Here is a 13,584-nt window from a genome sequence, read left to right on the forward strand (position 1 = left end):
GGTCCAACTAGCTTGGAGATCTAAATAAATAATTCCCAAATTCTACTTGGATTGTTTTCTGAGGAAAAAAATTCCCATAGTTCTCCAAGGGAATTTCTGTATGCCAGACCTCACTTTGAGAAACATTAAAAGTCAAAATGCTGTCCCTTTAGAAAATCACCAGGTGCCAATGTGATTGGAAACACAAATGCACATGTGGGCACTGAAATTGAGTGGCAGAAGTCACATAGAGCTCAAAAGTGCAGCTTCGCCTGCCTGAAGTTAAATTCTGTTTACCATCTATGCATTCTTGGACAAGTTACTTAACATATCTGTGCCCCACCTGTAAAGTGGGAAAATGAAGATAACTCAAAAATCATATGGTTATTGTGATGATTCAATGAGTTGAAACATGCACAGCCACCCAGAACTGTGGCTAACATAGGCATAGTAACTGCTCAATAAATGCTAGCTCTTATAATGAGAAAATTAAGAAATGGAATTGCTGACTTGTTACCTCTAGGCTCTGGCATCCGTCCCCCTCTTCCATTTTTTGCCTCCCCCTCCCTGCTCACGTACTATGGCACTGAAAACGCTTGTGGTTCCCCATGAACACCATGCTGTTCCATGCCTCTAGGCTTCTGGTCATTCCGTTTCTTCTGCTTGGCAGTGTCTGACCCAGCTGCATGCCCACCGTCTCTAATTATGTATGCATTTATGAACTCAATTGTATGACTTAGATAAGTAATTTGTGAATTTCAATTTTAGCAGTCGAGCCATTTAAAAAAGGAAAGTTCTCAGTTCCCCAATATGTAAAATCAGAGGGGTTCTTGGTAATGTGTTTTAAGTGTGCATTGGGGTCAGGAGTGCTATGCCGGGTGACCTCCCTAAGATGTCCCTTGCTTTGTTCCCTTTCCCGAGGAATTTCCAAGGAGACTTGAAGCTCTGCAATAGAACTTGAAAACCTAGGTCTAGCCCACCTTATTTCATTCCAGGAGTCAAAGACTTCATAAATATTAAAATCTAAAAGCCTGACCATTGTTTTGTTGACCACAGCACAAAATATAGTAACAATTCTCAGATGGCAATAATCAATGATATCAACCCATCACAAAGCTTCACAAAAACACCCTATCATGTGGAGAGGGATTTAAAAAATAAGGTAAAAGACAGTTATTCTTGACCTTATGAACACCAAACAGGAAAAACCCATTCCATTTCGTTGTTGGGTTTTCATGGTCCCTGTTACAAATTTTATTCGTTCTTCTTTTCTCCGTCTCCTCCACTTCCCTACATTGGAATTGTATGTTCATTCATAAACCTTGTCAGCTAGGACTGCTAACAAACAGAATTTTCAGGACCCGGTGCCAAGTGGAACGTGATGTCTCTTGTTCAAAATATTATTAAGAATTTTAAGATGGGGATAGCAGAGAGTTAAGCTAAGTGTGAGGCCCCTCTAAACACGGGGCCCTGTGTGTCTGCACAGTTGGTGACTGCAGCTCTGCCTGTAGCATAGATCGTCCTTCCGGCTCATGAAGGACCCACTACATAGGGGATCTTCTGGGAACTATGTGTAGACCTCATTGTCCCTCCCAGAGCAGCGCCTATTGCTCTGATTTGGAACACAACTTACCTTCCCCTGACCTGTGCTTTGTCTGGGAGGCCCTGTGCTCAACAACCGTGACTTTGAAACACTCCGCGTCTGTGTGCCACTGAATGAATTCCTGTTTCAAGGTCTACAAATGTCAGCGAAGTCATGACAGATTAGACACGGATGATTTAGAGAAATAATCAATCCTAAGGTTTTTCAGGATAGGAGAAGAATTGGCCTCTGAGGCAAGCAATAATTGTGTCTTTTCAAACATCAACTGCTTGTGAATTTTTTGAACTCCATTCAAACCAAGTCGCCTTCTCTTTCAGACTCGAAGAAAGTCTTTGAAAACATCCTGCCTAATCCATAATTCTGATAATTCTCACAAAGAATAATATGGAAACTTGCTTCAACCTCTTCTGTCAGTTCCTTTTCTCATCTCCTCTTCACCTCTAAATCACACTTGTCTTTCAAGACTCAGGTCGTGTCCTCATTCACTAATGAGTCCATACAACACACTTTTCTAGGCACGATGAATAGTCAAGAGGTGAATACGACATTAGCCCCCACCTCTAAGAAGGAAGAGGAGTCCAAAATAACCATAATACAAGATAGAAAGGAGAAGGTACCAGAAGAAATGGGGGAAAACGATGCTGTGTGGCAGGACAGACAACTTTCTGCGGCTGGTGGGCAGGAGTTAGCAAAGACTTTGGCAGAGACGACACCTCACCAAGATATGGGGGACGGGCATTTTAGGCAGAGAAAAACATGAACCCAGGGACTAAGGGCGGAGCTGGGAGGAGCAGGAGGGTAGGTGACCTAAAACTGTATGACTGGAGTGTATTTATTAGTAATTGGGTACTGGAATGGTTTTACACGAGAATTATAAACTTCTATTTTGTTTAATCCTCATATTTTGGATTTTCTGTTACCCAAAGCCAAACTCAACCATAATGAATGCAATCCTCAAAGTTCCATCAGCCATTCCTCGTACAATGCAGCACCAAGTCCCTCTGAGTGCTGGCTGCTCTCCTCTTGGGCATTACCATTTGGTGAACGCCTCTCTTAAATTCTAGCATCCAGGACTGAATACAATACTTCAGATGTGATCTGACCAGCCCAGCCTCTACTGAGCTCTTCATATGTCTGTTGGCTATCTGTATGTCCTCTTTAGAAGAATGTCTCTTCATGTTCTCTGCCCATTTTTTAATTGGTTTTTTTTTTTTTTTTTTTTTTGGTGTTGAATTGCACGATACCTGACATCAAATCATACTACAAGGCTATAGTAATCAAAACAGCATGGTACTGGCATAAAAACAGACACATAGATCAATGGAACAGAATAGAGAGGTCAGAAATAAATCCATATCTACATGGTCATTTAATCTATGACCATGGAAGCAAGAATTTACAATGGGGTAAAGACAGTCTATTTAATGAATGGTGTTGGGAAATCTGGACAGACACATGCAAAAAAATGAAGCTGAACCACCTCCTTATGCCATATACAAGAATAAATTCAAAATGGATTAAAGACTTTAAACGTAAGATCTGAAACCATAAACTCCTAGAAGAAAATATAGGAAGTAAATGTGCAGACATTACCCTTAGTAATACTTTTACTGATATATCCCCTCAGGCAAGGGAAGTAAGAGAAAAAAAATCTGCTGAGCTCTTAAACCATATACCTGTGATTCAATTGCACAGCCCACCACACGAAACTGAAAACCCACCTTGAGGTTGCTATAAACTAAAACTCTTAGTTCTTTGTTATGTATTTCTCTTGAACACAACTATTTGATCCCAGACTGCTTTTTGGATACAACATGGAGCACAAGTTATATTTGTTATAGCATTAGTATTTGTTGAATAAACAAAACAAGTACTTGCTTAAATTTCTAATTTTCAACTACATATTTTATCAACAAACACTAACTATCTGATCTGATCTTAGAAGCTACATTTACTAGGTATTATTGAAAAGGAAACATTTGGGCCGAGGATCCTATACTGCGAAACTTTGTTTCTTTGTGGTTTGTTGTATTGATCCCAAAATGCCTTTGGGAAGAAACGAATATATATTTCATTGTGGAAATATTTTTATCTCTAGGATTTACAGCAATATAACTGATCTCTCTGCTTCTAGTTTGCCCCTTTCAACCTATTCTCTACACTGTACCCAGAGTGACTTTCTAAAGTGCAAATCTGATTATTTCTCGGCCCAAAATCCTTCAGTGGCTCCAACTGATAGAGGATAAAATTCAAAGTTGTTAGCCTGGCTCCCAAGACATTTTATGACCCGATTCTTCTAATCTGTACCTTTTATGCTATAGCCAACTCAACTCCTTTCTGTTCCATCCCCCTGCCTGGTCTTGGAATATTTTATTCTCTCAACCTGGAATATTGTCCACTTCTTTCCCCATCTCCATCTGGTGAATCTTACTCCTTCCCTAGGTTTTGCTTTGTATGTTTCTTCTTCTAGAAAGCTGCCTTGCATTGGGTCAGATGCCCCTACCATGGGTTTCTACCATGCCAAATATTTCCTTCATCATACCCAAAATGTAATTGCTTTTAATGATAGTACCTCCCACTCAATTGTAAGCTCCATGAAGGCAGAGATTATTTCTTTATTGTTCATTGTTGTTACTGTTGAATGAATAAACAAATCTATACAGACTTCTGCCTGAATTCAAATATAACCAATCCCAAGTAAAAATGTGGCTTTAGACCAAGCTCCATCAGAATAAGATATTGCAACCCACCCTTCCTCCTCACTCCATCTGAAAACCAAGAGTAGCAAACATATCATACTTGTCCTCACGGATCCAGAAATTGGTCTGCTGTAAGTTTTCCAGGAATCACCACTGACAGTCTTGACACTGAATTGATAGGATCTCCCTGGACGAAGGCCATACACGATGCGTCCTTCTGATTTTCTGTTGCTGTAGGGGTTGAAGACTGTGATGGCATCTCTGGGTAACCACTGCAGCTCAAAGTCATCGTAGTCTGTCCAGTCCGGTGGACCCTTCCAGGTGATGGCCAAGGATGTGTTTGCAACATCGGCAAATGACATAAGACTGGGTGGACTTGGGGCTGTACATAGGAGAAAGTGAAAAATCACGTAATCACGTCTATGCTACAACATACCCAAGTGAGATAACTGAGTAACATCAGACAGACTTTTAATGTACTTTGTAGGAAGAGATAATATGATAGTATAATAGGAGCTTCCATTTGTAGTGGTTACTATTTGTGAGGCACTGTCCTCAAGTGTTTTATGTACATTTTCTTTAATTTTTATAACCAAAGCTTCCTTACCAGGATGCTGTGGAACACGAGTGTGCCCTGAATGGGTTATATGCGCAATCATAAAGGTAATGATTCCATCAGATTTGGGGATGGAAGGGCTACAATCCGCAGACTATGTCCAATTGCACAGGGTGGTGTACAGATATATTAACATTATCTGTGTGTGCCCAAGAAATAAAAGAAATTTAGGAAGCACTACTCATAGCAACACAATGATGATGTATGTGATTATCCCCATTTTACAGATAAGAAAACTGAGCCTTAGCGATGCTCAAGGACCTGCCCAGCATCAATCAAGTAAGTGGCAGAGCTGAGCTAAAGACCTAGATCCTTTTAACTGAAGTCTGTTTCCTTTGTCCATTGTACCATAGTGCCTCCCCAAGTTCAGGGGTAGCACATGGCACCCCATCATTGATTTTATTTCTTCTTATTAAAACCATAATTAAAATGTACCTTTGGAAGCTACTTCCCACCAACACTTGGCCACTGGCAACTGGGCCTCTTACCTGTTCTGCTCTCCCCTGTGACCTTGTTGCTAAGATCTCCACTGTGAGTTACCACACACAGTGTGTACTTCCTTCCAGGAACAAGGCCATGAAAACGCCACTCTGTCAGGTCCTTGTCTTTCCAGTTTTCCTTCTCTGTGCCATTGGGGTTATAGAGAATCAGCTCATAAAAGTCGAAGTCCCCAGGGGCTGGGCTCCAGCCGAACCAGAGACTGTCTGTCATGTTCCGATTGGATCCCTTGAGGTTACTCACAGAGGCTGGGACTTAAACAGAGAGAAAAACCTTTACTAAAAACAAAATAGAAACAAAGGCATTTTGGCCCATAGATGAACATATAAGCTATGCTGGGCATATGGGTGAGTAGTTCTTATTGTAGAGTCAGATCTTGCTTATATTTCCGGTCATTTATGTTTAGGGGAGTGTCGTCTAGAGGTGTGGTACAAATTAAAATTAAAACACACACACACACACAAACGTGGTGACTTCTGTGTGCTTGCCACATGTGCTCCGATGAACACATGAAATGAAATCTTCAGAATGATGAATTAAAGCTGGTCAAATAGTTTATAGCGTAGCTTATAAAAAATCCTGAAAGTGTTTATAAAAAAGTTCCAGCCCCTTCCAGTGAGGCCCATCTCACTCGTGGCCACCATACCAGAACGGCCCACTTTCCGGTTCTCAGATCTCTCGTGCTCTTTCTTATAAAAACCTTTATTAATAGTCCCTTCTACCATTGTATAAATGTGTCACACTGGCGCCTATCCCCTGGGTACGTAAGCAGCGTCATTCTTTGGAGAGTGAAGACTGCTGTCCCTTGGTGGAGGAACTTTAAACATTAATGAGAAGATAAGGGAAGATGTGCAGAGTGCAGACTGCCCTAGGAATGGTAACATCGAGGCAAGTTTCTTCATGATTTAGGCTGATCTGCTGCTCTTTTCCATTCCTTTCAAAAGGCAAACTGAGGACTTCTATTGGGTGCCTAGAATGTTCAAATGGCTCCCCTCACCCTGAGGTCTTAGCTGAAATGCTTTCTCTGTCTAAAGTACGTTCTTGTCCTGCCAAGTTGCTCTCTGTCACAACATACTGTTTATTTCCTTCATAGAATTTAAATCGTCCCCCTCCCTTTAAAATCTGCTGTCCTGGCCCCTCCCCCTTTCCACTATCGTAGAGCTCGACTAGGTTAGGTGTGCAGTCTTTCTTGTTCACTGTCAGATTTCGGCCATGAGCCCAGTGCCTGGGACACCAGAGCACTTAAAAACTGTTGTCAATGAAATTTTAAAAAAATGAATAGAAAAATGAGATAATGGGCTCTAATTCTGGAAGAGTAGATTCAGTTTCTTATTTGCAGCCTAGACAGATGTTTCTCTCTCTCATTTTCCTAGAGCTCTTGTATTCATTTCATCCAGTGCTGTGGTTTTGACTCACAGCACTTTGCTTTTTGGTCCCCTTTGTAGTTGTCCTCTGGACCTGCTCTCTCTCTACTCCGGCTGTTCCTTTTAGAAAGATGAAGGGCACAGCTTGAATTGAGCCATGGTGGGTTACAACCTGCTGGCAACTGGAAGAGCCAGATTCTTCTTTTTTTTTTCACCAAACCCTATGAGATAAACAAGTGGAGGCAACAATGCAGAAGCCAGTGCAAAAACTATGCTGATATATGATCAAAGGCCTGATTGAGGGACAGAAAGACTGAAAGTCACAAATGCATATATAGCTATAACCCAGATAGAATAGGACACTAAGCACAAATCAAGGAAAAGCCAGTGACTTCCGAGACAGTTTCCCTGCTATTCATTACTGCTTGGGTTCGGATCTTACCTGTTCTACCAAATATGAAAGACTCATTAGACAGCTCCCCACTGTGAGTTACAATGACCATTTTGTACATTCGGCCTTGTAGCAAATTCTGGAAAGAAAAGCTCTGGATTTGTGGATCAACTTGAGCTCTCTCCTGAAGAGTTCGATCTGGGTTGTAGAGAAAGATGTTGTACCAGTTGAGCTCTCCCTCTGAGGTGGTCCAACTGAAGGACAGGTGTCTGGTGGAGTTTTCTGTGATCCTCAGATTGGTGACAGCTGCTGGGACTGGAAAAGTTGAGGAGCAAGAGAGTGAGACTGAGTTTTGGCCCCTCCCTGAAACAGCCCAGGGCTGACACATAGATAGACTCACTCAAACATCACCTCAAAACACATGGTCCCTGTCTTTAAAAAATAATGACTTCATGGAGACCCCAAAGTAAAAAAATCTGAATATTGTGACTTATTGATGCTGAAACAAAACTACAAAGGAACAAAGAAAACCAGTCATGGGAAAGTATCTTCAAAGATACCTTTTGGGTATAGAATACATAGTAATCTGACCGGTGTGATTAAATGTTTGTCTGATTCTAAGAGCTATCAGGGATCAAAAAATTATCTCTGAATGCCACCTAAGAGCTAAGAAATGGCCATCGGAGGGAAGAGCAGTGGGGAGGAGAGAGTGGGTGAGAAAGAAAGGGAAAAGCAGACAGCAAGGGGAAATTAGATTCAGGGATATGGGAAAGAGAAGCAAGAGGAAAAGCCAAAACCATTATTTAAAAAGAGTTTACATTATTTGCAATCGCTTTGTCCTTTAGTGCGACCTGTTGGCGAGGTGATCCACTGCCAACAGAAATGATCTGCTTCGAAACTGTTGGCACAGGTGCTGCCTGATTCCACAGACATCTTAAGATGCCAGTGAAAACCGAGCAGGACATCTGTCTCCATCTCTTCTGCGTTTTCTTCCCTTACTTGTTTCCAAATACTTTCTCAGGTCTTTTGCTTTCTTTCTCTCCTTATGTCAGGCCCTTAAAAATTAGTGTCTTCCACGGTTCCATCCTTTGTCCCCTTCGTACCCTATAATACTAGGTAAGCAATCCATCTCATTCACTTTATGAATTACTATGATCTGAGTGTTTGTGTTCTTCCCCAATCCCCCCCAAATTCTTATGTTGATACCTAACCCCCACGGTGATGGCATTAGGAGGTGGAGCCATTGGGAGGTGAGTAGATCATGAGGGTGGAGCCCTCATGAGTGGGATTAGTGCCCTAAAAAGAGGCCCCAGAGAGCTCTCTCCTCCGCCCACCAGATGAAGACACAGTGAGAAGGTGCCATCTATGAACCAGAAAGCAGGTTCTCACCAGATACCAAATCAAATGGACTGGGGCCTTGATCTCACACTTTCAGCCTCAGAACTGTAAGAAATAAATGTTTGTTGTTTAAGCCACCCAGATTATGGTAATTTTGCTATGGCACCCTGAACAAACTAAGGTATGGATTTAACTTGAAGTTTTGTCCAAATCTTTATCTTCAGCTCCCTTTTCTGATCTTGGGCCTGTGTTTTCAATTACCTATGATCACCTCTCTCTGAAAGTCATTCAGACATCTCAGACTCAGTCCAGAACTGAACTCTCTATATAATTTCTCCTGGAAACTGCCTCTTCCTGCTTCCCTTATCTCAATTAATGGCATATCTTGGACCAGATACCCCAGGTAGAAACTCTGGAATCTTCTGTTTCCCCTTCTCTGTTCCACTCAGCTACCAAGGGTCATCTTATCTAATGTAGAAATAGTTCTTGACTGTATTTACTGTACGTCATCAGGTCTCCTGGGGTAGTGCAGCTGTTGACCCCTATCATTTCTACAGCTGCAATTGGCTCGTATCCCTATGACCTTTCTGACCACATTGCCCACTGTTCTCACTCACTCTGCTCCAGCTGTACTACGTCTTTTTCCTCCCATAGGCTGTCACACTCCCATCTCAGGATCTTCGCCTTGCCATTCGCTCTGGTTGGGGATTCTCTTCCTCAAATATCTGCATGATCTTCTTTCTCATTTCTTTCAGATTTTTGTTGAAATGTCACCTTCTCAACAACACCTTTGAGGACTGTACTATCTAAAGTTGCAAGCCTCCAACACTTGTGATCTCCCTTGCCGGCTTAATTTTCTCTGGTATTTATTACCGTCTAACCTACTATATTTTTTACTTACTTATTTTGTGTATTGCCTTTCTCCCCACTAGAATATATGCTTCATGACCATGATGGTTTGTTTTATTCACTTCTGTGTATCCGGCAGTTAGAATAGTTCCTCACACATAGTAGGTGATAACAAATGAATGAATGAACAGGTTTCCTCTGGTCTCTTCTCCATTCAATCTATCCCCCATTGTCATCTGATTTATCTTTTTTAAGGTATGCACGTTTATACAAAATATTCACTCTCTGGCTGAAACCCTTTTATTGCTTCCTCACTGCTTACAAGATGAAAACTAAACTCCTGGGGAAGGCCCACCAGGCACTCTCTAATCTGGCCCCAACCTGCCTTTCCAGCCTCACTCTCCATCATGCAACACACACTTCAGCCACCCACGAAATCTCACCGTTCCTTCTCACACCTTGGCAAAGGGTGTCTGTCTACCTTCTCTCCATGTGGAGAACTGTCTCATCCTTCATGACAGTACTGAAATGTCACTTTTATGAAGACTTCCCAATTCCACCCAACCTCCATGCTCCCCTTGATATTGGACATTCTTCTCTTAGATAAAACACTTATCACAATATGTTGTCATTATTTGTTCATGTGATTTTCTCCCTCACTAGTCAGTCAGCGCTTCCAGAATAAGAAGCATGGCTAATTCATCTTCATGTCCCTATCACCACAACTCCCCTTGCAGACCTAAGTACTTAATAAATAAGTAATCAGACCAGGGATGTTGGCCCCCAAAGGTGTCCCTGTTGTAATCCCCAGAACCTATGAATTTACTACTTTATGTGGCAAAAAGCACTTTGTACATGTGATTAAGTTAAGCATCATGAGATGGGGAGCTTATCCTGGATTGTTCCAGTTGTAATCAACGTAATCACAAAGGTCAAAAGACGGAAGAGGGAGGCAGAAGAGCAAAGGAGATATGGTGACAAGCACAAAGGTTGGAGTGGTGCCATTGCTGGAAAGGAGCCATGAGCCAAGGAATGTGAGTGGCCTCAAGAAGCTGATAAGGCAAGGAATGGATTCTCCCACTAAAGTGTCTACAAGAAACACAGCCCTGCTGATACGTAACACCTTCATTTTAGTCCCGTGAAGACCCATTTTCAGATTCTGACCTCCAAAACTGTAAGATAATAAATTTGTGTTGTTTTAAGCTGCTACATTTGTGGTAATTTATTACAGCACCCGTAAGGAACTAAAAGAGCGAGTTTTGATGAATCATCTAAACTGGAGTGTGGCAGGCTGAAGGCTGTGTGAATAGGCCTACTGACACGGAAGTGGTAAATCATAGAGAATGTTCCTACCGTGTCAAGAAATAACGTACCACCTCCCAATTTTGCTTCGTCCCTCTGAGGCTACTGTTCTCAAGAAATAGCAGACAAGGAGCTATCTCATACAAAACACCAAGCTGTGTGAATTACCTGTTCGGCCTTCAGTTTGGGCTTCCTTGCTGAAGAGGCCTCCACTGACAGTCAGGACCTGTATCTTGTATTTCTTTCCTGGGGTTAGGTCTTCAAATTTGTGCTGCTTAGTGGAGGCTGGCTCCGATGTGTTACTCAGAAGGATCCCATTTTCGCTGAGCAGCAGGATATGGTATCTTTCTGCCACGCCAACAGCTTTTTGCCAATTTACTATTAAGGAATGACTGCTGTATACGTTGTCTGCAACTATTCCCTGGACAGATGCTGGGACTGCAAAGAAAGAAGAGAAGCAAGTTCCATCACTTAGGGTAAAGTAACCAATTGAGAAAAGCTCTCGTAAATCCACTGCAGATAGAAGATGATGCCTCGTTATTGCCCTGACACTTTCTGTGTGCCCTCAGGAGAAAATATTTCTTGGCCTGAATTATCAGTATAACTGCTTTGATTCCCACCCCCTTTTTTTTTTTGGAATTTAGGCAGGATCTTGAAATCAAACAAATAGAAAAATTAGTGACAGTAACACTGATAAAGATGCAGAGTGATGCATATCTATGTATCTAGAAAGTGGGAAAATGCTGAACAAATTTACATTCAATGAACATAGTTTGGATGACTGAATTATGTTGCTGGTTTGGACTTTCATTCCCAAGATTAATTCAAGTCAAAATTTCAAGCGTTGAGCTAAGCAGTTGTATGTAACAGGGTTTGTACTATGGCTCTTGATGTTAAAGGCAAAACAGTATTATTTGTTAGTGTTTTCTGTCCTAGGCTCGTATTTTTTCTCTTTCTACATAATCTCCATAGGAGATCTCATCCACTACCATGGTTTGAACTGTTATCCATATAGCGATGACTCTCCAATTTGAACTTTAGGTCAGCTCTCTCTTCTATTTTTGCAAATGACATCTCCCTCTGGATGTACCACAGATGCCCCACTCTCAAGATGCCCAAATTGGACTCATCCCCCTCCCATAACTTCCTTAGTGTTCTTTGTTTCTATCTCTTGGTCCAAGTCAGAAACTTGGGTTGTCACTCTCATCCCTCTACATAAAGTTAATCATGAGTCTTATAATTTCTGTCTCCTCAATCTTATTCCTCTTGGATCTCTCCACTTCTTTCCTTCACTATTACCACTACCCTGGGACAATATCATTTCTTGCATACATTATTGCAAGTCTGCTGACCAGTCCCCTTGATTCCTTCCCTCTGTGCAGTTTCAAACTGCACATTGTATCTGGCATACTCTCATCGCATGCCCATGATGACAGCCCTTCCATGGCTCTCCACATTCCTAAAGACCTTAACAAGGCATACAAGCCATGCACGATTTGGTCCATCTACTTACTTGGCCACATGTCACATTCTTTATTCTAGCATACTAAATAGTGTGTGGCTCCTTCAATGTGCTAAGCTGTCAACTTGAGGCCTGTGCTTTTACTGCTGGAACCAAGTCAACATATGCTTCATCAGGATGACTTCTTCGTGTCTGCTTAAATGTTACTTCCTTCTGGAAGCTTTCCCTGATTCTTCCTGTTTGCTCCTAGAGCACCCCAGAACTACTTTTATTTTAACACTTAACCATGTTGTACCGTAATTGCCTTTTTATGTCTCTGAGTCCTTCTCTAGATTATAACTTTCTTGAGATCAGGGGTTTTTTGTTGCTACTGAACCACCATTTTCTAGCATAGTGCTTGACATGTGATTGAAATATATATATATGTGTAAACATATATATATTTATATATTTTTTTCTTAAAAAAGGAATTTCGAGAAAGGTGTGAAATTTTGAAAAATGCATATATATAGAACAGGGCTTGTTAAAATTTTATATCCTTTAGCAAGTTTAAAAATTTATTCAGGTGATTTCATTTCTAATTACCTTTCATTTGTTTTGAAAATCTCTACTAAGAAAGAAAAATGCAAAAAAATATGAGAAAGCCTCTTGAAACCACATTGAATTGTACATATTTAGGTGGTTTTCAATCTAGATATTTTCAACTTGTGAACAGCCAAGGCCATTCATTGCCCCATTATGGAGAACAATTTGGGCCTTCTCCAGGTGGTTTCTTACCTGTCCGCCCGAGCGCGTCTATCTGGTTCTTCAGGGACCCGCTGACTGAGGCAATCACGATCTGGTACTGTTCCCCGGCCTCCAGTCTGTGGAACGTGTGCTCGGAAATGTGCTTGGGGATAGTCTGAGACTCAACCTTTTGATTCTGCCTGAATGCTGACACCGTGTAGGAATCAACATCTCCCCCTCCAGGAGTCCAGTTCACCGTCAGGCTATCTGTCGCCCCATTAGGAGAAATGTGAACATTTTTGACAGCACTAGGAACTAAAAGAAAAAATAAATTTAAAAGTCATCACTTAGAGAATGAGCTGTGGAAATTTCAACAAAAGGTTTTGTGCTTCGTATGTTTTGGCATCCATTGAAAGAATACACATGGAAAAAAACGGGTATCAATTTACCATCATCTTTCTCTGACTCTTCTGCCTGAACTGAAGTCAATGGGAGAAGTTCAGAGGGATATCACGGCCAGTGAGTAGAAATGAACAATGCCAATAATAGAACCTGAGGCTAGTTAGAGTGACTTGGTCTAAGTCTTGGTTCTTATTTAGTAGCCGGGGGACTACAGACAAACTACTTAACATCTGTGAGTTTGTTTCCTCATCAGAAAAATGGTAATGATAATAATAGTAACAAGCCCAAACAGTTGTGAGGCTTGAACAAAAGGTATGTGTAAAGTGCTTTGCTGTGGTTTATAGGAAACTGTCAA

At 41.4% G+C, this 13,584-nt stretch overlaps 1 protein-coding gene across 2 annotated transcripts in view; it reads right to left on the reverse strand.

Annotated features, from left to right (window-relative positions):
- Positions 1–13,584, reverse strand: part of PTPRB (protein tyrosine phosphatase receptor type B) — a 121,866-nt gene that overhangs the window by 40,067 nt on the left and 68,215 nt on the right. For both annotated transcript variants that reach the window (XM_033116618.1, XM_033116619.1), the window contains 5 exons: positions 12,879–13,142; positions 10,808–11,077; positions 7,202–7,465; positions 5,386–5,649; positions 4,382–4,663 (listed from right to left, as the gene is read on the reverse strand). In XM_033116618.1, coding sequence (XP_032972509.1) covers positions 4,382–4,663; positions 5,386–5,649; positions 7,202–7,465; positions 10,808–11,077; positions 12,879–13,142 — 1,344 coding nt within the window. The remainder of the gene's footprint in view (positions 1–4,381; positions 4,664–5,385; positions 5,650–7,201; positions 7,466–10,807; positions 11,078–12,878; positions 13,143–13,584) is intronic.

The sequence above is a fragment of the Rhinolophus ferrumequinum genome, chromosome 10 (assembly GCF_004115265.2).
Source record: "Rhinolophus ferrumequinum isolate MPI-CBG mRhiFer1 chromosome 10, mRhiFer1_v1.p, whole genome shotgun sequence".
Lineage (NCBI taxonomy): Eukaryota > Metazoa > Chordata > Mammalia > Chiroptera > Rhinolophidae > Rhinolophus > Rhinolophus ferrumequinum.